This window comes from Mus pahari, chromosome 3 (genome assembly GCF_900095145.1).
Source record: "Mus pahari chromosome 3, PAHARI_EIJ_v1.1, whole genome shotgun sequence".
NCBI lineage: Eukaryota > Metazoa > Chordata > Mammalia > Rodentia > Muridae > Mus > Mus pahari.
The window spans coordinates 110,599,023-110,626,654 of record NC_034592.1 but is presented as its reverse complement, the minus strand read 5'-3'; the positions used below and the strand labels follow the sequence as shown (position 1 = coordinate 110,626,654).

Genomic DNA, 27,632 nt, shown 5'->3' with positions numbered 1-27,632 from the left:
CTCAGCAAGGGCAGGAGGATATTGAGAGCTCACTGGCCAGCCAGAACAGCGAATCAGTTAGATTGGGTTCAGTGAGAGATCCTGTCTCAAAAAACTAAAGCAGACACCCAACCTTATTCTCAGGAACTGTCACTCTACAGAAACTCATGTGGTCAGTGTGTCACTTAATCAAGTTACCTGGAAACTGTAATTTCCAACAAAATTCTAGATATCCAAAATGAACTCATTAGTATTTATTTTAAATTTCCCTCCATTACCATGACAGCTGCTGGTTGCCGGATATTTGATCACACTGTGAATCTCAAGATTGTGTTATTTACTGGAAAAAAAAACTGTTTCTAGTTATGGTGTGGCTCAGCCCTTAGAACACATTTTTAATCTTTCTGGCTTGAATGCAGACATACTGGTAGAACACTCCTTTAATCCCAAACAGTGAAGGTAAGGTTAGTTTGTAGAAGGACATACCCATGTTTAAAAGTGATGTCTAACTGAGTGGCAGACAAAGTGACGAATCAGAGAAAGATTTGACAGAATAGGATATGCCCAACTCTCATGAGAAGAGGCAGCGGGGGGTGAGGAGAGGAAGGAGGCAGTAGGCAGTTTTATCAAGTGTGTTTTATGTAGATGGGTTGAAGAGAGAACAAACCAGACACAGGCAAAGACAGAATGAGCCAGAGAATGAGAAGTCAGAAGGTTAGAACATACTGCAAAAGTTAGTTTAAGGCCAAGCAGAGCAATTCAGGAGCAGCTAAGAGAAAAAGCAAGATTAAATTAGTCAGCTTGGAGAGGAGTTTGAGCCAGAATAGCTGAGTTGAACCAGCCAGAGCTCAGAAGAACAGAAAGAATAAGCTTATTCAGCAGTAAGTCTCAGAGGCTGGAAATATTCTAGGCCTAGATTAGATTGTGTGGAGGTTAGAAGCTTCAAGGACTAGGCCTGGGCTATCTCAGACAGAGGCAGTAAGCCTCAGAGATGACAATTAGGGCAGGAGAGTAAAAGATGCTTTTACATCTGCCTTATCTTAGGTCTTCAGCCATCACTCAGCTTGACTGCAACGTCCCAGGGACTTTCTAATCACATGCCCCTCCACCATCAGAGGGCAATCTCTGAGTAACTGTCATGCCAGCACGCCTGTGCATGGGACCTTTAATTATATAGCAATAGCTTCAGAAAAAAAGGGACACATCTTAAATGACACTTAAGACTGAATTATCTTTGTCTTCCACTGAGGACGAACGCCTCGGAATGGAGACTGCATCACAGTTTTATGACTTAACTATTCCTTATACACAGCTCTAAAAGTCAGAAATGACAGGAAATGTGTGTTTCCTGGTGGGTAAACTAAATCGTAGAATAATTAACTGCACCAAATTCTGACCGTCCCTCCTCTCCAGCAAAGCATCTCTGGGAAGACAGCACTGGGATCATGCTCTCTCACAGAGGGAGGAGGAGGGGGACGAGGGAGAAGAAGGGGAGGGAAAGGAGGGGGAGGAGGGGGAGGAAGGGGAGGAGGAGGGGAAGAGGAGGAGGAGGGGGAGAAAGAGGAGGAGGAGAATTTAAAAATTATAAATGTCTGTGAGGCTCAGAACTTAGGTTTTTAAAACTGCATCACTTGCATCCATCAGAGAGTTTGTCTGAATACAGATTTGTTTAATTACAGTTACAGGGGTGGTGTGTTGTGTGGTTCAGGTGCAGTGTGGGAACGGTGAAGGCTGAAAGCCCTGAGTAGTTCTCACTTCACTTCTGCAGTTACTCTGTGGCCTGAACACCGACTCATTTGATGGTACCTGTGTGTAAAGTATGGGAAACAATATTATCCTTTCTGTGCAATCAAGCATAGGCCCTGCAAGTTTATTCACCTGCAAAGGGAGAGCCTGTGGTTCACAGAGAGGAGAACGGCCGCCAACACACAGAGAGGGTGTGGTCTGGATCCAGAGCCAGCATAGCCAGAAGTAACCTGTGTCTGGGGACGACCACATACGTGATTATGCAAAAATAAAATGAGTAAATAGCTCAAAGTCAGAGAGACAGTGGGCCCTCCCTCAGGACAGGAAGTATTTGTGTCACAGATACTACCAAATTGCAGTTCCTGAACCTAAATCAAGGGAGACACTGGGCCTATGTTCAGAGCACTGGGGAATCCTTTCTCCTGTAGTCACACTCCAGGTAGGCGCCGGACTACTGAGCAAGTGCAGCTCTGAGACTCACCTCTTAAAACCTCCTGGATCTAGGTCCTATCTCCTGGATGGGGATCCATTCTTCCAATGTGATTTCACCCTTCTCTGTCCCAGACAAATCCTCAAACCCCTGGATTCTGCTACCAGCCAAAGGAGGTCCTGGAACCTTCTCAAGGGAAACATCAAAGACCAACCATCTCCAAAGAGGAGAAGCGGCTGGGCAGGTAGGTCCTTCAGCTCCCTGGAGTTGTCCAAGGCAGTAGTTATAAAAGGAATGTGCTGAGTCTATCCCCCTACAAAGGGAGAGCCTGTGGTTCCCAGTCAGAGGAGAACGAGACACCAGCACCCAGAGAGGGTGTGGTCTGGATCCAGAGCCAGCATGGCCAGAAGTAACCTGTGTCTGAGGACGACCAAGACTAGCCCACCCCACACTCACCCACCATCCCAGAATCTAATGAAGGCCAAGGGTTGAGCAGCCCCTGCCTGATGCCCTCTTCTTGGAGGTGGAGGTACCGAGAGTGGAGCATACAACCCGCACCTTTCTCCGCCTGCTGCCAGGTCTCCGCCGGCTGCCAGGCCTGCTGAGGGCATCGGTCTTCAGACTTGGCTCCCAGGCAATGGCTAGACGCCTTTGTTGCGTCCTCTTCCTTCAACCAAACTTACTTCTCACCTGCCCCAGCCTCACATGACTCTGCTCAGGGCCCCCACTGTTCAACTTCTTTGAGCAACTATGAACACCATGGAACTATCAATCCAAAATCCACATCTATTCTGAGGGATAAAGCTAATCCGAGATAAAGTAATCAGCCCTGAACCTGTAACACCCATCCCTCCACAGTACTGCTGCGTACTGAGTCGGCCTCTGTAGACACCGCTTCTTTACAGTGCTCCAGGCCTGTCTTTCCTGTCCCTCTCTAGTGTACTCTCCTGGATGGTTGTGATTGGCTGGGGGTGGGTGGGCGCTAGAAGTGATTACAGCTGAGGCCCAGGGAGCCCTTAGCTGGTATGCTAGGGAAGGAAGCTGTCACAATAGTGGACAGAGCCATTTCACCATTCCACGTGTGGGAACAGATCTGGGGCGTGGGGGACAGGTCCTATCCCAGGGAGCAGGAGTGGAGGGAAGGAAGGAAAGGGGGGTGCCTAACTAACCCTCTGAGGTAAAGTTCAGACTGTATCGTAAGTGCTCTCAGTGTCTGGACTTTTTCACTTCTAAAAGCCCCTAAAAGTATCCCCAACACCCGCCCTCTGACACAGCCTGTTGGGACTGGATGTCCAGCGCTCTTAGCTGGAAACTTTTTAACTGCTAATGTCAGGGTCAGTGTGCTTTCCAGATTCCTGTGGTCCAGCTGAAGGGGGCAGGGGAGAGCCCAGCCAACTATTCTGTTTGCAGAATGCCTTACAAGTGGGAGGACAGGCGGCTAGGACCGCCAGGGTGTCCGAGGCATTCCCCAGAGGCAGTGCACCTGAAGCTGGGGCCGGGGGCAGCACTCTGCAGTGGGCCCAGGGAGCCTGGGCAGAGTTCCAGAGTGAGGCTGAGGTGCTCCCCGGTTGGGTCATAGGGCTAGCTCTGAGGACCTGCAGAGTCAAGTCTGAAAGGCTGCTTGTTCAGTTGGTCTATATGCCTCAGCCCCTTCTCCTGGAAGCCCAGCCTAGCCCAGACCTTCTCCCTGCCCTCCTCCCTCCTCCCTATCCTCCTCCCTCCTCCCTGCCCTCCTCCCTATCCTCCTCTCTCCTCCCTGCCCTCCTCCCTGCCCTCCTCCCTGCCCTCCTCCCTGCCTTCCTCCCTGTCCTCTTCCCTCCTTCTTGCCCTCCTCCTTGCCCTTCCTCTCCAGTGCACAGCACACTCACGAGACATCACTTTTTCCTAGTTTTGAAAAAAAAAATCACTACAGTAAAAGATACAGAAACTAAAAATAAGGCCCCCAAAGATCAGGCCAACATTCAGCTCCTGACAGCCAACCAAGTTCGAAGGCCTGGAGTTGCTTGCTTTGTTGACAAACTTTCCCAGCCCTGAGGAGAAGTTTCTTCTGAGTAGCGCAAATGTGGCTCAGAGGGAAGGGGTGCCGGTCTCGAGCCTCTTTCTCTGTTCACTCTCTGTTCCTGCGGATATAGGAAAAGCAGCAAGATACTGATTCAGCGGGAGATATCTTCACTGCAGGGCCCATCACCCCAGGTCCCACTCTAGTACACTGCTTCATTCATAGATTCCAAGAAAAGAAAACTATCTCTGGGCTTAGAGTGTAGCTCAGTTGGTAGAGTGTGTGCCTCGTGTGTACAAAGTGTTTGGTCACCAGCATGACATAAGCCCGGTGTGGCTATGTGCACCTCTGATCTCAGTGACTGGAAGGCAGAGGCAGCATTGTTTGCGGTTTTATTTGGATATGGTGCTATTTGCTTCTTCTCTTCATCCCAGTTCTGTTATATATGAAAGCTGTTATGACCTCAGGGAACATTTTTGGCAGCACACTATTCTGGGGACCGACACTGTCATGAGAAAAGCAACTCTCACTCAGCTTCTCCTGCTGTGAGTTCACAACGCAGATCTCTTCTGGTCCATGGAGGGTCTTCTCACACACCAGTCAAGCAGGCAGTTTTTACAGAAGGGAACACTGTTTGGGATATCCTCATCCAATCCAACCCAATCCTATCTGAAGATAGCACTAGACCCCAGAGGATAGGGTCTTGTTTCCTGAGAAGTCTCACCTAACTTCCCATGCTAATTGTGAGCCCAAGCTCACTTTACTTAAGCATCTGACCAAAGGACTCTGGTTCCCCGTCCCCTCCCTATATTTGATTAATTTCATGACTGGCTTGCAGACTTGAGAAATGCATAGTACTGGCTTAACGTAAAGGATTATAAATGGTGCACTGGCCTAGGAGTAGGAGGAGAGGCATCGGGCCTCCCTTGCTGAGAACTGTGTGATGGTTTGGACCAAGTGGAGGGAGGGTCCTGGGAGCTTGGGGAAGGAGGGGTGATGGCCCAGGGCTTGCCAGGCACCTTGCTCTGACTGACAGTTGGAGCAAGCAAGGTAGATCATCCATGAGGCAGCGATGGGAACTTGGGAGGTGTGGGTCTGTCCTTGTTTTGGGCAAACAAAAGCATGAGAGTCTTTCTAGTAAGCTATTTTGTGGAATACAGAAAATGGAGAGTTTTTTTTTTTTAATGTGTTTATGTGCATGTGTGTGCTGGTGCATGTGGAAGCCAGCAGAAGGCATTAGATAGCCTTGGAGTTAGAGTTACAGGCAGCTGTAAACCATCTGATGTGAGTGTGGGAACCTGAACTCTAGCCTTGCAAGATCGGCAAGAGTTCTTCATTGCTGAGCTATTTCTCCAACCCTAGGGTTACTGACCCGATTTCTAGGAGCACAGAGCAAAAGTGAGATTCAATATTGTGGATACACAGGAGAGAAAAGGCAAGATGGTGTGATGGTGTGTGCATGCCTTTAACCACAGCACTGGAAGTTCCAGGTGACTGTCTCTGTGAGTTTGAGGATAGCCAGAGCAACATGGAAAAATCGTGTCTTAAACAAACAAACAGTTTTTGTATGAGTTTCTAATGCTGTCAGCAGTACATACGAGTTCCTGTACTTCCAAATCTATGGACACTTGAGAGGGATTTTTGGTTATTTTAGTAGGTGCATGGTGTCACGCGGTGTGTCACACTGTGACTGTGCTTTGCATTTTCATGATGATCATGTGCTTTAGTATCTTTTCCATCCTAACGTTCTGGGTGCCCCTTCTGTGACGTTATCTGTATCAATCTCTTGCCCAATGATCCATTCAATGTGATTATTTTCACTTACCAACTTTTGAGAATTCTCTGTGGAGGCAAGAGATAAGCCATTTGCCTGATTTGTAACTATTTCCTTCTACTCCGCATCTTACGTTTTCAGAATTTTTCTGGCCGAGACTTAGAGGAAGGTTGATATGAGGTTGAGTTCACACTGCCATCTCAGCTATCTCCATGGCTTCCCTTTAAGCTAGGCCAAAGCCTCACTCTGGATTCCTGTCTCTGACCAGGATCCTGAAGTGCCTTTGGGTGTCCCTGCAGCTTAACCAAAACCGGGCTCGCCATCCTCTCCCAAGCCCAACCCCCCTGCTGCGTTTCCACGGGTAGCAGAGGCTCCACGGTGAAAGAGTCAGAGTGGCATGTCCTTCCCTCTCGAGCCTTCCTCTTGTTGTGGAGGACAGCCAGTTCTTCCTCCTGAACCCTCCAGGACACTTGCCATCTCCACCATGAAGCACAGCTCCTTGGCTCTCATCTGCTCTACTCCTCCCCAGACAAGCTTCCTTGATTTTGATTTCTCAAATCCAAGCCTGGCCGTGGAACCTCAGCTGAGTTTCTTCCAAAGGCTTTGTGTGCATTTAGATGAGGCCTGGGTGGTAATGATAGTCTGATTGACAGCTCTAGAGTCGCTGAAAAGACAAAAACTTCTGGGCATGTGTGCCAGGGATTATCAAGATCAAGTCAGTTAGTCAAGGTGATTAGACTCACTCTAACTTTGGGTGATGCCGTGCTGTGGCCTAAGGCCCTGGGCTACAGAAAAACAAAGATGAGCACCAGCATTCATCTCTTTGCTTCTTGATTGCTACCATGGTATAGCCAGCTTTCTCTGGTTTCTGTCACCACTCTTCCCTGTATGATAATCTATACCCTCAAATTGTGATCCAAAAATGTCCCCCTTCTTCCTTAAGTTTTATGTCAGCTGATTTGTTACAGCAGCAAGAAAAGTAAGTAGGGAATTCGAGGAGCCAGTCCCTCCTATTCTCTCTTTACAAATTTTTATTTTATTTTTTTTATGTGTATGAGTGCTTTGTCTGCATGCAGTCTGTTTACTACATCCATGCTCAGTACCTATATGGGACAGAGAGGGTGTCAGATATCCCAGAACTGGAGTTACAGCTCCTTGTGAGGCACCATGTAGATCCTGAGACTCAAACCAGGTCTTCTGAAAAAGCATCAGGTGCTCTCAGCCACTGAGCCATCTCTCCAGCCTGCCTCCTTTCTTTCTGCTAGCCGTCTATGCCACCATTAACAGTACACATGAATGTCCTGGCTGAACTTTCAAGACAATCAACAACACTGAAGAAAGAAGCAAATGTCAGTCCCTTATTGGCATGCTCTGAAGTTATTAATGTCAGTTCCTTATTAGCATGCTCTGAAGTTATTGCCCAGTTTCTAACTGTGAGGACGAAGCCTGGTTATATCTGAGAATTTGGAATCGTTGATATCAGAGCTAGGAAGAATGTTGTCAACCCCACAAGCAAGCTAAGCAAACACGGAGTGATGAGCCCCAGGTTTGATGTGCAGCCCCAAGACCTAGAGCATAGCAAAATGGCCTGCTCCTGTCACATCGGTTTGGTTTCATTGCGCTGTCAACCTCAGCTGACATCATGAACTATGAAGACGCAAGACAAAAAACACACAGGAAGGAAAACCCCGAGGTTCTTTTTCTAGGATGGAAAACATTGGTGTAAACAAAAAAAAAAAAAAAAAAAAAAAAAAAAAAAAACTTCTCAAATAAAAAAAAAAAAAAAAAAAAAAAAAAAAAAAAAAAACCTCTCACTGGGAAAAAAAATAAGAGGAACTATACCTAATAAAAGCCTGTGCTTCTACCTGGGGCAATGGAAGGCTCGGATGATCTGTCTGGACCTTGATTCATTTAGGAGGCTCCTTCTCAGAATCCCCTTTACATTTTCATAGGCCAGAGGACTCAGGGTGTGGTTGTGGAGGACTTTCCACCCAAATGCCTGCTGCCTGGACTTGCCCATCACCCCCCACACACACACACACACACCCTTTCCCCCCTAAAATAAGACTCGTGAAAATCAGGGTGCTGCTACAAGTAGATGGAGTTGGTAGATGGAGTTGGTATCGGAGCTGTTAGGGTCGGAGCCTGAGCCCTGACATGCCTAACAAGTAGACATGCCACCATCTGTCTTCACTGTGTGAATTAAAGAAAAAAATGGTGAAAAGCTGACTTTGCCAATGTGGTCACACTGGAAAGAAAAGGAAAAAAAGAAAAGAAAAAAAGGGAAAGGAAAGGAAAGGAAAGGAAAGGAAAGGAAAGGAAAGGAAAGGAAAGGAAAGGAAAGGAAAGGAAAGGAAAGGAAAGGAAAGGAAAAAGTTTCAGTGACTCACCCAAGTCCATCTTGGAGTCCTGACATGAGGTTCAGGTTCTCAAATAGAAAGCAAGTGGTGTGCATAACTAAGCAGTCTTGGTCAAGGTCTTGCCGGTTATTGATCCACCATTATCTCAGTTCCAGTCTATCCCACAAAATAGTCTGACCAGTTGCCAAAACTGCGATATCGCTTACTGGGTGACAAACTCCTCTTCTAGCTGGCGCACACAAGCTTCAGCCTTTTCTTTCCCCAGCACACAAGATTCATGGGGGAAAGCCCAGTAGCTGAAGGAAGGACACAAGTGTCTTCTGCCTTCTGAATAACTTCATACCTGCCAAGACAAATAAACAAACTAGTGGTTGGATGACCCCCTACTGGCTCAGGAGTCATCATGGGCAAAGTCACTCCTGGCCTTTATGATTTCTCCACGAATATCACAGATATAGACATCCCTCTCCTTGGTGGGTCAACGTTAGAGCACAAAACTATTTGTTACTGTCTACCAGAGTGCTTCCTGGACAACTGTAAGTAGGTGCCTGGCCCAGAAGCAGCACCTGGCCAGAATCAGAAGCTCAAGAGTCGGATGCGCTCTCTCCGAGCCTGGCTTTCCCAGGGTCACCCTGGAGCCAGCCACAGTCTCCCCAAATGCACACACTGGGCACCTACCTGCTGGGAGCTCAGTAGCTAAAAAGTACCTAGCAGCAGGAGGGCGGACTTCAGGGTGGAAGCAGATGTCCTCCTATTGGCGACAGTTTCGTGACGTCACCATATCGCGACTGCGGCGGGGGGCGGTCCCTATTTCCTTGGAGAAGAGTTAAGTACTTGCCACGGAACTGGCTGTGGCTTCTCCGCCCGCCCCTCTTGACCTGCGGCTCCTCAGGCGTCCGCTGACAGCGCAGGAAGCCGGACAAGTCCGGCTGCAGCGACCAGGTAAGCTGAGGCTAGGCCAGCGCAGAGGGAGGTGAACAGGACATTGGGAGTCGAGTGGCCGACCTCGGTTCCCAGAGAGTGGAGATCAACAGGGTCGCACGCACAGCGCCGCACCTCAGCGCCGGCCCATGGCTGTGCCGTTTGCCAAGGGACCTTTGTGCTGCGAATCATAGTGATTCTTACAAAAATAACAGTGCCACCTTTCCAGATGACTTTACCTCGTGAATCCTCAGGGCTGCTCTGTATTCTATGAGGATTGTTATAGAGAATGAAATAACCTGTGAGCGCCCGTCACAGGTTCATCATCAGCGGGGCTTAGACTTATCAGAGAGCATATGTTCCTCCCTATCTCTGAGGCCATGACCATGGGCTGGTAGCAGTTAGGACCTGAGAGAAGTAGGCAGGATTGAAACTAGATTATCTTGCTTGGGATGTATCTTGCTTTTGAATTAAGAACTTCAGTGTCATCTAGACATAGATTCAAATGCCAGTTTTCTTTTACCAGTAAGACCTTGAACCTTAGGCAAACCAAACCCCTCTTACCCTATCCAAGCCTTGGCTTGTTCAGCTGTAAAACTGGGCCAGCAGCACCTGCCAGCCACCGTCAAAAGAATTATAGTAGACCTCACAAGTGGGACACTTGGCTTTCCCTGGGACAGAAGTTTTAGTGTACGGTGTGACTGTCACATATGCTGGACTAGCCTTTGGACTGTGGCATGGAAGTACTTGTGTAAAACGACAGAGCAGGAAATGAAAAGCCTTCGGTTTTCTGGCCAGACTTGCAAGCTGGCACTCTGGTGATCCTGAACAGGGTAGGTTGGCTTAACCAGGTGAGGACCAAGAGCCCAGGACTGAGAGAGCTACACCTTGCAGTCTCTCTCATTTTTAGTATAAAGATGTGTGTGTGTGTGTGTGTGTGTGTGTGTTTGCACGCGCATGCACTGTCCACCTTAGTTTTTGAGACAGAGTTTTTCATTGGCCTGGAACTCAACAATTAGACTAGACTGGCTGGCTAGCAAGCCCCAGGAATCTACCTGTCTCCACCTACCTGGTTCTGGGATTACAAGCATAGACCACTGTGCACAAGCATTTTAGGTGGGTTCTGGGGACTTAACTCATCTTCAGGCTTTCAGTGGAAGAAGCACTTTACCAGCCATGCTGTCTTCCTAGCCCCACACTGGTTTTAAAAGCAATCTATCCAGAGGGGAGAGGACTCTGACAATGAAGACCAGACCTAGATTAAGACGAAGCAGGGGATATAGAGTGCAGTTTAGCTGGGGTACAGCCCAAGCTAGCATATGCCTTCCAGGCCAGCACCTGTACCATTAAAAACAAAGGCAGCACGAGAATGCAGCTTAACTTTGGGTGGAGCCTGGAACTCATAGCAGGCCCTGAACCTTTTCAATGATATCCAAGAGGTCTGGATCTGAGGAAGGAAGACGTGGGCCACTTCCCAAAGTTGATCATCACTAGGCTTTCCCAAGAAGTGAAAAGTCAAGTCTCTTGCGTCTTCCATCTGTTCAGTGGACAGAGGCAGTGCAAGCCTGTGTTCCATACACAGCAGCAACAGTGTAGGCACAGTAGTTAAAGAGACAGACATTGCTACTGAACCCAGGGAGATGGCTGAGCAATGGGTGAGGCCAAGTATCTGGGCTCTTTGTGCCCTGAGTCTCCCTGTGCATGAGCAGCAGAAACTGGTACCTACTAGAAGGGATGGAGGGTAGGTCCTAAGCCAAGGCAAGCTGGTAGGGGTTCTAGTTGAGCATGTGATCAGAAGAAAGTGTTTAAGTCAGAGGGCAACAAGACCAAGTAAGTACTTTTTAAAAGTTGCATGAGGTAGCCATTTCTAGCAATAGCCATTTGCCTAACTTGGAGCTGAGTCCTAGTCCTGCACACTTTAGCCTTCCCCAGTGAAGGAGGACGTCCTCTAAAAGCTAGAGGTAGTGGCCTGGCCATCTTCATATTATCTCAACATCTGAGGCCTGTATACATCAGTCGCTCATATCTGTTACCCCAGCATGCAAGATGGCAGGCCAGAGTTAGCCTGCTGTGTTTCCCACTTGCCTGCTGCGGTGGGAACTTTCAGGAAACACTGGTTGAGGAAAGGCTGGGATCTCCTGGGTTAGCTTAAAACTGGCCTAGTCATCTGTTCTCTGACTTTTTTGAAGTATGACAGGGTGAAATGACCTGTGCGAGCACTTCCCAAGTGGCATGCTGGGACTGTTTGCTGGGGCAAAGGAGTGAAGGGATCTTCATGATGGTTCTATAGTCCTTCTGTCTCCTGTGGCTTGCTTCTTTCCTTCTAGGCTTTGATGCTGGGCTTTGGTAGAAGGAGACTGTTGTCAGCTCTGCTGCAGGTTCAGAAGAGGCCCTGTCAACCTTCCAGAAACATGAGACTGGTACAGTTCCAGGTACCTCACCTGGAAGAGCCTCGCCTGGGCCTGGAGTCGGGGATTGGTGGGGGAGTTGTAGACTTAAATGCTTTTGACTCGACACTCCCCAAGACAATGGTGCAATTCCTGGAGCAGGGAGAGACTACCCTTTCAGTGGCAAGAAGGTAAGTAAACAGGCAGTCTTGCCCTAGTTCCCTTCCTCCTCCCATCCCCCTCTCCTGCCCTGAGAATCAGAACCAGAACCAGAAGGTAGCTAGCTCCCCTGCAAAGGAGCAGGGGGATCCCACTGTCTGTCTTTCATTTGTACTTTTAGTAAAGAGCTAATAGAAATATAAATCTTTGCATTTTTGAGACAGGGTCTTGCCATGTAGCCCAGGCGGGCTTTGAACTGGAGAGCCTTCTGCCTTAACCCCTTGAATGCTGGGACTGAATTAGAGGTGTGTATGACCGTACCTCATAAAACAACACTTTCAGTTTACAGAGAGGGAAACTGGGGTTCAGGGAGGGTGATTAATTTATTTGATTGTGTAGTCAGGACCTTACCTCATTATATTGCCTGTCAAGAGGCTAAGTCCCTCCCACTGGAGGAGCCTGGCACAAGGCCCTAAGAGAACCCTCTTGGGAAGATGTGGGTGTGGTTTAGACCATTAAAGGAAAGAGATTCCCCAAGGTTGTGCTACAGTAACTGGGAGTGACCCTGAAGCCAATCATGGAATAATCCATCTAAAGGGTCAAACAGTAGTTTAGAAGCCATTTAAGAAGGCGTTTTCACTCAGCAGAGTGGCAGAAATAGAAATGTTTGACAGCACAGTGACCCAGAGCACTGTGACCTCAAATGGTCATTTTCTTAAGTTAGAAACCATTTCCTTTCCTGTTATTAGGAACCCAGTATGTGTTGACAGTGTAGGATAGCAGCCATAAGAAGGAGGCTGCTGTTAATCCCAGTACTCAGGAGGCAAAGGAATGTGGATCTCTTGAGTTCAAGGCCAGCCTGGTCTTCAGTGAGTTCCAGGCTACATGAAAAAAAAAACAAAGTGTGTGTGGTGGTGGTGGGTGGGACTTTGTGTTCTAGTCAAAGTTAAAATGCATAATATACTCTATCATTCATATGCAAAACCATGAGATGAGAAGGGTGTTCCACTGTAGTTGGTATAAGCTATGCAGAACACAGGCGTTGTCCCCAGGGAGGGGACAGGTGACTTAGGGGAGGTGAGGGGGACCTTTCTACTCACTCCCATGTGTACCCTTAACATGCTTCTACATGTGCAACAATTACCCAAGTGGGGATGAAATGAGCACTTGATGAATACCACTATGTTTGCTATAAAAGGTCTGAGTCTTTTACACTGATAGGTGAAAGATCTAGAAAATGCAAAAAGCAAAAGTCATAACTGCTGAGGGATTGCCCCAGCTTGCTCTGGGATTCCCGACCTGGTCCAACTAGCCCCTCTCCTGCTTGATCACTACAGAGCCCTGGATACTCAACTGCCTGTCATCCCTCGGTCACAGGTGACCTTCTTGGCCCCTGTCACCCGGCCAGACAAGGTGATATGTGTGGGCTTGAATTATGCAGACCACTGCCAAGAGCAGAATGTGCGGGTGCCCAAGAACCCCATCATCTTCAGCAAGTTCTCCAGCTCCATTGTGGGGCCCTACGATGACATTGTCCTCCCACCAGAGAGTAAGGTTAGTGCTCCTCACCACCCAGGTCACTGGACTCCAGCACAGGCGTCAGTCATTTCCTTAGAGCAGTGGTTCTCTTCCTAGTGCTGCCACACTCTAATATATGGTTGTAGTCACCTCCAACCAGAAAATTATTTTGTTGCTACTTATTTTGCTGTTATAAATTGCAATGTAAATATCCACTGATATGCAAGAATATCCTATATGTAACCCCTGTGGTGGTGGTGACCCAAGGGTTGAGAACAGTTGTCTTAAGGGAACCTGTCACTCAGTAATATACTATACTAGAGAAGATTATACTGTACTAATAAAGCCTCAGGTATAGGTGACAGGAGGAATTAACTTCCGTCTTTCCCAATTACAAAAGTAATTTTCTACAATGAAAGTATATTAATAACCTAGGTAAAGCCACCAGCACCCCTGCTGCCACACTTTGGTATGCACATTTCGCTTCACGCTCTCCCACTGTTGCTTGTTCAGCTGTGCTGTGTCCAGATTCCATCAAGAACGTCTCTCATTCTTTTAGGTGGTCCCCCCCCCCCAATCCGTTATCCATCCTAGCTGTGTCTCTGGCACACGTGGACCTTGTCCTGAATCCTTCAAGAACATCTCTCCTTCCACTCAGACTTCTCCCTAACATGTTTGAGGTTGCTACATGGTTTCCTTTCCTGACACTTTGTGAAGAACTGTTGTTTCCTCAGAGTGCCCTGTGCTCAGTTCTGCCTTATTTCCTTGTGATGAGACTCAGCTGAAACAGTTTTCTGAGGCATCCTGCACAGGAAATGACCTGTTTCCCACAGCAGCCCATCAGGCGGCTCCCACACTGGTGTGGTCAAGTGTGACCATTTGTTTACTAGTTCCTTTACTGTCTGCCATGATTGCCCATAAGGTTGGAGTGGGTGAGGGCCCTGGAGCTGGAGTTACACACAGTGTGAGCACCTGGTGTGGGTGCTAGGAAACAAACCTGGGTCCTAAAAGAACCAAGAGACTCTTTAGTGTGATGTTCTCCCCCCCCACACACACACACACACTATGGACTCTCACTGTCTACCTTGTTTGGGCAGGCAGGGTCTCCTGTTTCTGTGCACACCCCAGGCTGGCTGGTTCCTAAGCTGTGACTTTCTCTGCTGGGATTGCAGATGTGTGCTGCTGCATCCAGCTTTTGGATCTGGGTCATCAGCTTCCGTGGCCAGCACCTTCACCTGCTGCACCACCTCCTATCTTTCCCTCTGTGCTTTCAGGATCTACTTCGAGTTCTTATTTTTCATCTTGCTCAATATAGATGAACCCAGTTTGACCAGTGGACCCATCCTGCTGACTTCCATTCCCTTTTGAGCACATCTTTACTTTCTGGCCTTCACTGAAGGCTCCTTTGTGCTTTCTCCTACACGAGTCAGCCATTTCCCTGCTTCCTTTAGTGGCATGGGTAGCACAGGTGTTCAGGTGAACTTCTGCCAGTTCCCATTACCATGAAAAACAGCCAGGGAAGAGTAACTTGTAAGTTCTTTCTGATTGCATTTTGCTCTCTTGCAGAACCTGGCATTTGCTGACATTTTGTAGCCATGTGCATTTCTTCTTGTGAGTTCTGTGGCCTATTGTGGCTTATTTAAGCCCCTTAAATACATTTATTCCAGTATCTCGCCTTATTTAGATGAGTTAATGCATTATGGTACATACAGTGTCAGGCACACCGTGGTTACGTATTTCTCGGTCTTTACTTGGCATCACCCTTCCTTGCAAGTGTCAGGAGTGAGTGTAAATTCAGTTCCCCAGACATGTGTTGATCTCCTAGTCACCTCCAGTGGTGCTTACCACTGCCCAGAGCTTACGGTCTGCAAGCCATACCCACATGCCATTCCCTTCACCCTGGTTCTAGAAGTTGAGGTCTACCTTACAGCCTCTGCAGCTCACATTCCTCTCCCCCTTTGCAGGAAGTTGACTGGGAGGTGGAGATGGCCGTGGTCATTGGGAAGAAAGGCAAACACATCAAGGTGAGATGGAAGGGGGCTCCCAGCCCAGGGAGGAGCAGCAGTCCCAGATCCAGCCTCTGCTAGTCCTGACCATGCCCCCACACTCTGGTGCTTTTTACACTGGAACACATTGGGCTTTCACACACCACCTTTAGCTACCCTTGGTGCTAATGCGTGCTAATGGCTTTGAGATTCTTTGTTCTAGAGGTTGTGTCACCTGTAATATAACCTTATCTGGCCAAATCTCCTGCCCCAATAGGCCACAGATGTCATGGCTCACGTGGCTGGCTTCACTGTGGCTCATGATGTGAGTGCTCGGGACTGGCAAATGAGAAATGGAAAGCAGTGGTTACTGGGAAAAACTTTTGATACTTTCTGCCCCCTGGGCCCTGCCTTGGTTACCAAGGATACCATAGCAGGTAGGTCACTGGTCTTTGCTGCGTGTACCCTCCCATGTGCAATACCTTTGAGTGTCAGGACAAAACCGTGCTTCAGCAAGGACTCTGGCTACACCTATCCACAGAGCTGCAGTGTCACTGCTGTTCCCAGCCTCGGCTGTGAGCTAGCTCTTAGTACAGCTTCCTTCCAGGGCCTCCTTGAGGGAACACAGCTGCAGCTGCTGTGAAATGACATCTATAAAGTGAACTACAGCCAACACTGCATGTGGGAGAAGGGGCTTCCTCCTCCCACCTCCATCTGGAATAGTCCTTAGGCTGGAAGGAGTAAAACTGTTTAGCATGCTGGAGAATGGCCATGATGAAACCTGTTCATCTCTGCAAGGGAGCCAGAGAACCAATAGGAAGGACCTCACTCATCCTCTGTGCATGCATCTATGGGGTCTGTCATGGCTCATGTGTGAGCCCCTCAGGATAGCAGTGCCTCAGAAGCTGTATTCCAGCTGTTGTCAGGTGTGAAGGATAGCTTGGGTAGCCCCATTATCTGCTGCTCTGTGTCTCTGTCACTTTGGAGATATTGAGTCATTTTAGATCTTCAATTATCAGCCTCTGCTGTGGATTGATGCCTGTTTTTTCCTATTTTATTTTTCTATTTTTACTGTGAAATGTTAAATATGTAGAAAATTAGTGTAATTCATAACCAAATGAATGTACTTTTGTTTTATGTGAGTACTCTGTCTTCAGACACACCAGAAGAGGGCATCAGATCTCATTACAGATGGTTGTGAGCCACCATGTGTATGTTGGAAATTGAACTCAGGACCCCAGTAAGAGCAGCCAGTGCTACTGAGCCATCTCTCTAGCCCCCTGAACATACTCTTTTTAAAACACTATTTTTGTATATGCATATGTGCACACCATGGCCCATGGATGAAGGTCAGAGGTCAATTTGCAAGAGTTGATTCTCTTCCTGGGTTCATATGGGTCCCAGGAATTAAACTGAGGCTCCAAGGCTTGGCAATAAGTGACTCTACCTGTGAACCATCTTGCCTGGCCTGCATGCCCATTTTTAAAGGCAAATCAGCTGTTTTTCTCCCTGTTCAGAGACTACAGGATGTCCCTCCTTTCCTCACTTGATGCAGGAATTCAGGGGACCAGTCTGTACAGGAAGTCCCAGGGTAAAGTGCTAACCAGGCTGGGCAGACATGCTCCCTATGTTTCCTTTCTTTTAGGACTGGGGATTGGGCATGGATAATCCCAGTGTTGATTTTGAATTCCAGATCCACACAATTTAAAGATCTGCTGTCGAGTGAATGGAGAGGTAGTCCAGAGCAGCAACACCAACCAGATGGTGTTCAAGACTGAAGAGCTGATAGCCTGGGTCTCCCAGTAAGTGGGTGGAACCGTCAAAGCCAGCCCCATCCGCTGGCACACCTGGGAACTAAGTCCACTCTCAGCCCATGGTCTGACTTGACCCTCTGCTCCCCTAGGTTTGTCACTCTTTACCCAGGGGACCTCCTCCTGACTGGGACGCCTCCGGGTGTTGGCATGTTTAGGAAGCCTCCTGTCTTCCTCAAGGTAAGTTAGTTTAGAAGAGGAAATGGTAGGAAGATGAGAGCTAGGCGGCCGGTAAAGCTTGAAGTAGCCTGGGGGCTATAAGGGGAGAGAGTGTTCAGGAGCCAAAGGCTAATAAAAAGCCTTGTGGCCTATTGTGTTACAGAAGGGTGATGAAGTCCAGTGTGAGATTGAAGAACTTGGTGTCATTATCAACAAGGTGGTGTGATGGTGTCCCTCTTAGCACTGGACTTGACACAAGGCGGGACTTCTGCTCCCACCCAGCTAACTGCTGGCCCTGTCCACTTGAGGCTGCTCTTTGGTAGGCCTTGGAAATAAATTTTCTCTCAAAGTTGCAGCTTAGCTTCTACTGTCTTTTAGTCACACAGCCACACACTTCTCCCCTGTCCCTGAAGGTGGGCCGTTTCACAGGGCTAAGGAGGGAGCAGATATTGGACATGCACTTCAGACTTGGGGAAGAAACTAACCGAGTCTATTTATTACCCCAAATGATGATGAGCGAACACAACTGAGCAGAAGACACACCCTTGATTTCTCAGCTGACAAGTCCCATCAGATCCACTCTCTGGTGCTAACTGCAGATGAACTGTCGGATAAATTGTTCCAGCTTGTCCTGATTGTCCCGGGTGGCAAATGTAGGGGACAGGTGGAGCTGGGGTCCTGTAGGGCTAGGCATCTGCTGTAGTACCTGAACCACAAGATGGATTGTAAGTACCCCTGCTGAGGGGACCAAGCTTGTCCCCCAACAACCTATAGTGATGCCTATTTGATATAGTAGCAGTATGGGAAGTCCTTTGTGAATTAGGAAGGCAGAAAAACCATCCATTCTAGCATTCATTAGGATGTTAGCGCTTCCACCACCACCCCCTTCCCGCCCATTGAGTGGGGGAACAAGATAGTTCCCTTGAGCAGTTCTAGCAGCCCACGGGGCTGAGGCCAGGGACAGGATGGTGATATGTCCTCTTACCCCGAGGTCTTTGAACGTCCAGATTGCACTGATAGCAAGGTGTGGGTCTGCACACTCTGGAGGGAAGAGAGGCAATAAAAGCTCTGAGGCAGCCAGGGAGCCACTAGGCAGGACTTCCTGTAAAAGGAAGACCAACTAGGGCCTATGTGGGGCCAAAGTCCCTTCCCTGGAGTCAGGCAGCCACTGGCCAGCAGGGGGCAGCAGTCATCAGCAAACCTGCCCCTGGGGAGCCTGGGATGGGGCTTGGAACTCACCAAAGATCCCTTCATCTTGGGCACAGGCCTGTAAAAACTGGAACAACTTCTCTGAGTAGGCCACCTCTGCAGGAATGATTAGACCTAGACCTCAGCTCTGGGACTGAGCCCACCCTCAACACTGCCAGGGGGAGTGTTCAGAGCCTTACCTGAATCTGGCAGCTGCCCTACATGGAGGAAGGTGGCCGCCTGTGCGAAGGCCTTGAGTATGGGACTGAGCAGGCGGCAGAGGAAGAGGAAGAAGTCAGGGCAGCGGGACTGCTGGCTAAGCTGGAGAGAGACCAGAGTGAGCAAGGTGGGTTCCCATGCACCTCACCTCCTCCACCTGCCTCCCCAGGTAGCTCCTCCACACACACCCTGAAGCAGCGGCCCCCTGGCTCCTCAAAGTCATCACTCTCGCTGTCAGTAAAGTCCCCACTCGGCTTCCACAGCAGCTTTGCACTCAGATGCTGTCTTCCTGTGTCACAGGCTGGCCGGGAGCCTGGGGTCTGGGGGAGAGTTATTGGTCTGGTCCCTGGTAAGGCTGGGTGGGAAGCAGTACTACAGCCCTCATACCTGGTCTTGGCAGGTCAAAGCAGGTCTGGGAAGCCCAAAAAGCTGTTCAGAGCTACTTGGGCCAAATACCCAAGCTCACTAAGAAATGTGGAGGCAGATGGTATGGAGAGAACCTTAGAGTTACACATGCCAAAGTGGCATGCGACACATGCCCAGAGTAGGCAGGCTTCCATGTGCCCGGCCAACGGCAGTACACTTCCAGAGCACACCTGGGTCAGAGAAACAGCCCAGGACACTGGCACTTGGGGTGGGAGCCTACCTCCTCAGCAACCAGGAGCCCACACTGGATGAGCCGGTCCAGCACTTCCTGACAGTAGCAGTAGGAAGACTGGCAGGGCTGTAGGAAGAGAAGCACCAATGCCCTTCAGAGAACACCCATGGGGGGAGGGGCTGTGGGCAGAATCCTGACCAGAGGTGGTTGGAGGCCATAAGTACAAGGCCCAGGGTCCCGCTGAGCTACGGGAGGGAGGGGTCTGACCTGGGGCAGCAGTAGGTCTTGAGGTAGCAGGTGCAGTAGCAGCAGGATCTGACGGTAGAGTTCATCCTGACTCAGTAGCTCTAGGCCCTGCAGCTCCCAGGGCCCCTCAGGTGGTACTCTGCCCGCCAGCAACCCCCGCACTGCACAGGCTGGCAGAGAAGATGGCATAAGAAGGGGACCTGCTCCCTCCCTCTCCTCTGCACATGCATCCCAATCCTGCTGACCCACTGACTCACCTCCCACAGCCTCACTCAGGAAGGTGGGCAGCAATTCCATACTCAAGCGTGCCAGATGTGTGAGGCCTGGGCCAGGCCGCGGCACCACCACCAAGTCCCCTTGGTGGACGCGCAGCAGAACCACTTGTGCCCTCAGTAGGCTCAGTGTATGCTGGGCCAGGCACCGCAGCTGCCCTGAGAAACCCACATCAAAACCTCGGAGCAGTGTCTCTTCTGTCAGCCAGGAGAATTCCCCCAGGAGCTGTGACAGGACCACACCCTGGAGGCAAAACTGGCCTGAGCAGAAGGCCACAGCCGGCCCTTCCCGGTCCACCACACAGTGCCTTACCTTCTGGTGCTTCAGCAGCAGCAGTGTTGCCATGATGGCCGTGCTCATCACTGCGGAGCTGGCCACGCTGGCTGGGGAGAGGGGAGGTGCTGACGGGAGGGGCCTAGAGAGCCTTGATCTCTCCTCCATCATTTGACAGATGTTCCCACTCAACCCAAAGTCTGCCCTTGCAGGGGAGATCAGGTTCCAAGCAGCACGATCATGTGCACTGTGAGCCAGAGCCACCCCAACAGCGTGCCAGAGGGACTTCTGGTCAGCACGTGCCCTCTGTAGGCACATGTTGCTCCTCAGCTCAGTAATCATCATTGTCCTCACTCGCAGCTAAGGACACTGGTTAAAGGACCTCTAGGATAAGGTTGGGTGGATCTCGCAGAGATCTGCACAGCTGCCTTTGGCTCAGACACTGAACTCATCTGCTCCCCACCTCCCTGGACGCCCCGCTCTTCCAGTATCCCTGTGTGCTGTGTGAAAGGGGTACGGGTCAGGTGCTAGCATCCACGGGGTCCTGATAACCAGCCCTGTGTAGATATACACTGAGAAAGTGCTGTTCAAGTCACACTCCAAAGGTGCAGATCTGTGTTTCCCTCACCACTCAGAACATGCCGGCTCAGTCTTCTGACCAGGAGCTGGTCGTCTTCTTTAAGGGCCAGGAGGAGGCCCGTGGATGGAGTCCACTCCTGCTCCTTCTCAGTGTCTGGAACAACACTACTGGGATACAGACAGATCAAAGAATGAAATGGAACTAAAATGTCGTAAGAGTCGAAAGCTTTTCAAAGCTACAGCTGTTTTCCCAAGTCCTAAGAGAATTCATATAACCCTCCCCACTTCCAGGCCTATGTGCCACCCTACATTTGGACTACACGGACATCTGGTGCTGATGTTCTGGGATGGTCAGAGATGAAGAGCCGCCTGCCTCCCTCTGAGACCCATCCATCTGTGCTCCTTACCATTCACCTAGCACAATGGGCTGCAACAAGTGTTCCAGGGTCTGTCTGCTACCCCAGCAACTTCTAGCATTGATGGTGTATTCCTGCCCGGGACAAAGATGTGTGGTCTGCTCTTGCCACCCCTACCCCCAAGAAACCTGTACACAAACCATCTAAGAGAAAATACTATCCTTACAATGGCTTTGAAGGCCAAACCACCACAAAGATTATCCCAGCCTTTCCCAACTGGTTTCATACCTGGAGGGAAAATGGCTGGGCAAGGTGCACGCGGACACAGCCTCTACGGTGGCAGCCCCAGCAGTTACACAGTCTCCGAAAGACAGCCAAGGCTCCTGTCCACAGCCCCAGGGGAGCCAAGTCCTGCAGGGAATGAGAGGCTGCACATGTGTTTTCTTGGGCAAGTCTCGGGGCCGCCACCCTTTCCTCCCTCCACACTGGCTCACTGCTCCTCACCAAGTCCTGTCTTTCCACCCACAGCCTCTATTGTGGGGTCTTTTGTAAGATGGTGATAGCAAAGACCTTGGGAGACACTGTAGGGTAGTGACCACAGGGACAGTTCTTTAGACACTTCACATCCCAATCTGACTTCAGCCCTAACGGAGCCCAGCCACAGAGCATACTGTGCCACCCAGAACTGGTTGGTATCTACTTGGACCCCACGTCTCACATGATTCATGTTACATGGTGCATCTGGAACCAGGTCGTAGGCAATGGCAACTGGTACCAGTGTGGCATCTGCGATAATGCCTGCCTGGACTGCCTGGACCACTGCTCCTAGCCAGGCCTGGCCTAGGGCAGAAAGCCTGGGCCCTGGGTACCCAGGAGGCTCTTCCAGGAAGATGAGCAGAGGCTGACCACTAGTAAGCAGCTCCTCCACAGTCTAGAAGAGGAGAGGAAGGGTGGACATCAAGGCCCCATCAGCAGCAGACCCCTATGCCCTTGGCCCACCCCACGCATAACCACTGGGAACACTCACTGCATGGACCACAGCCCTTGCCAGGATGCCCTCTGAGCTGTCCAAGGAGAGGTTGACCTCTGGGGGCAGGAAAAGTCCCCCAAGTTTCCTCAATAGAGTTCTATGAGCAACAGAATAGTCTAATGAAAAGGGACTCTGAAGGAGAGGCCAGGCCAAGAGGCCTGTCTGTTTAGATACTTGAAGTAGCCATGGCCCAGCGACCCGTAGCTACCCTCCCATTTGAGTCTGTAAGCTGGGCTGCCAGCTGAAAATGGGCTGAGAAGACAAAGTAACCTTCATCCCACTTCTCCAGCTAGGGCCTCCCTCTTCCCCCATCATACCTGAGAGCAGGGGAACAGGTGCGGGAGTCTAAAGCCACACGGACCACACCGAGGCCTTGGGAGAACAGTACAAAAGGCAGCAGGAACCCATCCAGGAGGGACTTGTGTGTAGAAAGGAAGACAAGTGGAGAGCCCTGCGACAGACAGACAGACAGAAGGAAATGCCCACCCTGAAAACACAGCCAAACCTCAGCGCCTGCAAGTCCCAGGGCAGCACTGAGGGGGAAGGGCTTTTCCTCTGCACACTTCCCTAAGGTAAGGCAGCCTTTCCACAACTTTAAAAGGAAATACAGTGGCCTGTTTCAATGGCTGCTGAAACTGAAGGTTGGGCAGGAAACCCTGTAGGAGCAGGGCTAACGTATGGCAACAAAGTTGTTTAGGAAGTGTGGATTCTCTTAACAGCTGATGCAGCCGGGATCCACCTATGCTCTGGCCATCCAAGTCTATTCAGTATGGTCTGGCTTACCTCCTGGACAGCCTTCTGAACCATCTTCATCTGTCCCTTGTGAAGTTGTACATTCAGGAAGAGGCGGTTCAGGAACCACAGCAGTGCCCAGCTGAACATCCTTGGAAGCAATGCCGGCTTGAGGTGCAGCAGGGTCACCTTCTACTAGGCTCAGCCCCACAAAACCCCAAAAGGTTGCTCAGAACTCCTCTAAGGCAAGCAACATTATTGCCCACATAGAACAGAAGAGGAAAGTGAGTGGAGCGGTCACAACCTGCTGAGCAGTAGACAATGCTAATGCTAGAGCTATAAAGTCCTGATGCCACAGAGCACACTTGTGAGGTAGACTCTTCTAAGACTTCATGCTGCAGCTGGCTCACATAAGACACGAATTCTGCCTCCATTATCTAAAGGGGGACCAAAGAACCAGACCCTTTCTACACAGAACCCTGTCAGCCTATATTTACCAACTACCAGGAAAAATGGAGCAAAAGGGAAATGATACAAGGAGGGCAAGGCGTGCTGCACTTGCTCATATGCCCAGTAGGGGGACCATCTTACCAAAGTAGTTAACAGAAAAACTGGTGGACAAGCAGCAAGTCCACATCTGATGGAAGCATTAAATGGGGCAATTCTGAGAAGCAGCAATATGCTGGGACACAGGAGAATGTTGTGCCTCTGTAAATGCTGTACTGTAAAACCACCTTACTACTTAGGTGTACAGAGGAAGTGGGAAGCCCACTAGAATTGCACTTGAGAGCTCCTACACAAGGGCATGAGGCCTAGGGCCTGAAAACCTCAACAGAGTGAAGAATTGTTACAGTGGAGGACTGGTCAAGGTCACCAACAGCCTGTACTTCCTTTTCACTTAAAACAGCTGAGCCTGACACACAACCCTGAGCCCCTTTCCTTCAGTGCCTTAACTCATCCTCTGGCTTTAACCATAAACCGTATTATTACAGCTCTACATATATATGTCCCTTCTTCTGAGCTCCCAGGCCTATACAGACAACCCAGTCCTCAAGTCAGTTACTGGAACTCTTTCAATGCAAACATCCATCCAAGGCCAAGTCCCTTCTCACGAAGCCTGACACTCTTGTATACACACTTAGGTACTAGGCCAGAAATGGATTTCCTATCATTTTCTCATTTCCTCTTACCACTTTTGGTCTCTCTGTGAGTCCCATGAGTTACCACCTTAACGTCTCAATCTAGTCTTTCCAGCCTGTCAGTCAGCTTTGCAGATGCTCGGGTTTCTACTCTGGATGCCAAGCCCATCATTCTGCCACTTTTCTACTTTGTTGAGCCGTTTTGACTGCCCTTAGAGTGAGTGGCCTCTACTTATTTGGCTCTGATCTGGTTCCTTTCACTCACATCTCAGACTCTCCAGCTGCTCTCAGCTTCACTCACCAGCTTCCACAGCTTCCAACCTTGTTACAATCTTCAGTGAGCCTGGCCCTTTCCTGCTCAAGGCCCTGACTCAGGCCTTTCCCTCTAAAAAGGCCATTTCCTCAACTTTTACGCCTGAGCCTCCAGGGCTGGCTTTCTTCCCTCCTGGCTCTAACTACATTGTCTGCCCTGCTGGATATTCTGAATCTTTCCTTGTCCCTTCCTTTGACTAGCTGTATCACTGTCCACCTCTTTAATCCCCTGCATCTAAGTGTGCAGATCTGTTCTGTACAAACCCAGGGAAGGGCTGCAGTAGGCTGTAGCCCATTCTGGTAAACATCATCCAAATACTCAGGAAGAATATTTGGTGATTTTCTAAGCCCAGCTAACATCCACTCTCCAGGAGGGGCAGAGGCCTCAACCTAAGCACATATGCCCCTCACCATAGTTACCTAAGCAGGAAGGGGCAAGGTGTGGTCTGAATGTAGCCCAGGATACGCTGTACCTCTTTCTTCACTAATTCAGGTGCCTGGCCTTCTCCAGCTGCTCCCGGAACCCTCCCCAAGAGGAGGTTCTGCACCCTGTTGAGGTCAGGGGGACAGTGTTGGGCTAGATACCAATAGTCTCCCTAGTCACTCCTCCAGTGTACAGCCAGAAAAGTCTGACATGGGCCCAAACAGAGATAACATTCCAGAAGTCTTGCCCAGCCAGCCCTGGACATCCTGACCTACAGCCTTTGTCACCCCTTTAAGTATCCCACAAATGCCAGACTCTGATCTGCCTCCTCACCCAGTGTTTTCCATGATCTTCTGGGAGGCATCAGAGCTGGTGGGTATGTGCTGCTCCAGGGACCATAGGAAATAGCAGAGCCTGCGAACCAGCCAGCCCCGGAACCTGGGGGAAGACAGTTCAGAAAGGGCTCCCCAGAGCCCACAGAGGTCTGTCTATTCATCAGCAAGGGTTTGCACCCCAGTCTCATATCCCAGGACCAAACTCTACCATGGAACAACAACAACAAAAACAAAAAACCCAAACCAAACAAACAAAACCCACTTGCCTATATAGGCCTTAGTCCCACCCTTCTTCCCCACTGAGGGATACAGTGGCTCAACACCTTACAGGTAGCCCTTAGAAGGAACTGCAGGGGAGTAAAGCTTGCCTCCATTTGCTATGGACCTTCTTTTGTCCATTGTAGGAAGAAAGTGATGCCACAGAGGGAGGGCCCTTGCAACCCACCGCCTGCCCGGACAGCTCTGACTACCTGGTGTTCTCCTCCTTCACCAGGATCACATTGCAGAAGCCCAGGTCCATTATGCTTCTGTGGAAGAGGGACTCCTGTCCAAGAGGGAAGGACAGCATGTCCTAGGGTGCTTTTGCAAGTCACATTTATACCCTGTCCATCTAGCCTCTGCCTGGTGGCCCTTTGGACTCTACCAGAAGAAGGTAAAGTACATCTCCTATGACATGTCTACCCCAGATCATAATGTTGGCTCAGAAAGAAACGTGCTATGCTTAAAATGAAACCACCGTCCCCTTGTGTGGAATTGCCCTCTTAGAGATAAGCACATTAAGACCCTGCGTATGGGTTTTAACTCATCTGGAGAAGAAAATATGCATCTTGAATCTCCATTAGAATGCTGAGCCTTCCTGGTACCAGCATATGATACAGACATGTAAGGGATGCTGAGTGCTATGGGAGTCCGAGTGGGCAGTATTCCCAAACTGAACAGAGTCAGTTATATTCCAGCCTTGTGGGCATAGCCTCGTCCTCCTGAGGCCTTCTACCCAACTCTCCTAAGCCACATCCCAACAACAGACCCCGTATAACCATTCCTCTAACAGGAAAAGGCATGCAGCAGTGAAAGATCAGGCTTGGGAAGACAAGAGGGAGGCAGCTGCCCAGGATCGTCACTCCCAGGCCCAAGCCAGCCTAAGCTTTCCAAGGGAGGCCCAGCCCTACCATCACTTACCCAGCTCTTAGGAGTACAGGTCTGGCAGCAGCGGCCCATAAAGGGGCGATACTTCCCCAGGAATGGAATGATGGCCTCCATCTTCATCCCAAAGCCTGAGGACCAAAGGCTGGTCTGGAAAAGGGCCACAAGAGAGGTGATCAAACTCAGGGTCCTTGACAGAATGAGGAGCACATCAGGAGTGGAGGTCACAGAGGGCAAGTGGGAGGGCAAAGGGTGTGAGAACTCCACACTACCTCTTGACCATTGTGGTTACTCCTCTGCTGGGTTTGGGGATTGGATTTCAACATGGTATCCATGAAGGTCTGTAAGATCAGTGAATCAAGCACTGTGCCCCTCTCCACACAGACCTGACCTAGAAAAAAAGGAAAAGGATGGAATCTGATCCATAACCCAAGGGCTTGCGGGGTGACGCCAGAGTCCACCCCAAGACAGACAACACTTAAGCCAGGAGGCAGTCTGATCAAATCCCTGTTGCTGACCCAAGTGGCCCCTCCAGGAAGTGAGCTGTTCTTGAAAAGTCAGGGGTTCCCTCAGGCCAACACGAGTAGCTATCTTCCATCCACATGCACCAGTGTATTCAAACAGCAACTGGGATTGTAATGGCAACTTAAGGCTCTCCGTGTAGAAGGAAAGGCCTAGGCTGGGCTGGATTGTACCAGCAAGAAGAGGATACAAGGAAAAGGCTACTCTCTCCATAAACCTAAGTCCTGCTGAGCAGCCCTCTTGCAGAACCTCAGATCCATTATGTTTCTGCTAAAGAGACTCATGCCCAAAAGGGTCCTCTACACTCATCTTCCACCATGTCCATGGTGAACAGACTGGCCTACTTATTTATATTCTTTTTTCCCCACCACTCAATCACATTAACTGCATGCTAGCCTGACAGTGCCTTCTTGAGTTTTGAGACCACAAATTCTGTTAGTTCATGTTAGTTCATGATACATCTAGATTCTTCTTTTTCCATGAGTTCCAGGGCCCAAGGCAGCCAGAAAAGCAGCCTTGTGGAGCCCTCAGGGTTCCCATCTCACTTCCCTTACATCATCTGAAAGTCGTCCTGAGGGTAAGAATTGCAAATAATTCATGTGTAGACCCAGCAATTCAGTGGTATGGAAAGGGCCCAGGAGAGCCAGATGCCTGTGGCTTAGTTTCCAGGGGTTCCTCTGGTCCTCCTCCTCTTCCCCTTGGTGCTATTTAGCACCATGAAGCCAAGCAGTAACCGGATCCTGACTGATGTACACGTAGGCTCTGGAGACCTCATTTCAGATGCATTCCCTACTTTTAAAAACGTTCTCACAGCCCCATTCAGACCCTAAGCACAGAGAAGCCCAAGGTCAAGGCTACAACATAAGGAGGCCTGCCTCCTTTGCAAGAAAGACGTTTGACACTCCTCAGCCTGAGACTCCTAACCTCAAAATCTAAGCCCACTGACCAATGCTAACCCTAAAAGAACAGATTAAAAGACAAGGCACGGAGCAGTTCTCATGAGCCAGTTAAGCCAACCACCTAGCTCATGAAATC

The 27,632-nt window shown here is 49.7% G+C and overlaps 2 protein-coding genes and 1 long non-coding RNA gene across 6 annotated transcripts; 1 reads left to right on the top strand and 2 right to left on the bottom strand.

Annotated features, from left to right (window-relative positions):
• Window positions 1-4,190: 4,190 nt before the first annotated feature.
• On the bottom strand, window positions 4,191-9,040 carry LOC115063648. The gene is made up of 3 exons (XR_003843534.1): window positions 8,967-9,040; window positions 8,319-8,631; window positions 4,191-4,275 (listed from the first exon to the last, which is right to left on the bottom strand). It is a non-coding gene; the product is annotated as an uncharacterized LOC115063648 (long non-coding RNA).
• Window positions 9,041-9,085: 45 nt separating this feature from the next.
• On the top strand, window positions 9,086-17,583 carry LOC110319118 (fumarylacetoacetate hydrolase domain-containing protein 2A). The gene is made up of 8 exons (XM_021194552.1): window positions 9,086-9,230; window positions 11,537-11,787; window positions 13,093-13,309; window positions 15,238-15,297; window positions 15,536-15,695; window positions 16,952-17,060; window positions 17,162-17,249; window positions 17,392-17,583. The coding sequence occupies exons 2-8, from the start codon at window positions 11,543-11,545 to the stop codon at window positions 17,452-17,454; spliced, it is 942 nt and encodes a 313-aa protein (XP_021050211.1). The 5' UTR covers window positions 9,086-9,230; window positions 11,537-11,542; the 3' UTR covers window positions 17,455-17,583.
• Window positions 17,584-17,700: 117 nt separating this feature from the next.
• On the bottom strand, window positions 17,701-26,425 carry Gpat2 (glycerol-3-phosphate acyltransferase 2, mitochondrial). Of its 4 annotated transcripts, none has more exons than XM_021194475.1 (21): window positions 26,348-26,425; window positions 26,112-26,225; window positions 25,403-25,476; window positions 24,931-25,035; window positions 24,594-24,722; window positions 22,774-22,873; window positions 22,308-22,441; window positions 21,988-22,087; window positions 21,679-21,891; window positions 21,249-21,371; window positions 21,012-21,094; window positions 20,654-20,772; window positions 20,065-20,135; window positions 19,737-19,995; window positions 19,501-19,649; window positions 19,282-19,359; window positions 18,824-18,955; window positions 18,617-18,737; window positions 18,468-18,533; window positions 18,214-18,269; window positions 17,701-17,934 (listed from the first exon to the last, which is right to left on the bottom strand). In XM_021194475.1, exons 1-21 carry the CDS (start codon window positions 26,408-26,410, stop codon window positions 17,818-17,820), a joined length of 2,406 nt encoding a protein of 801 aa, XP_021050134.1. In that variant the 5' UTR covers window positions 26,411-26,425; the 3' UTR covers window positions 17,701-17,817. The 4 variants fall into 4 exon arrangements, with proteins under 4 accessions (XP_021050134.1, XP_021050130.1, XP_021050131.1 ...); XM_021194471.1 differs by having other exon boundaries at window positions 19,737-19,977; window positions 26,348-26,410; XM_021194472.1 differs by lacking the exon at window positions 21,679-21,891 and having other exon boundaries at window positions 26,348-26,410.
• Between the last annotated feature and the right edge of the window lie 1,207 nt (window positions 26,426-27,632).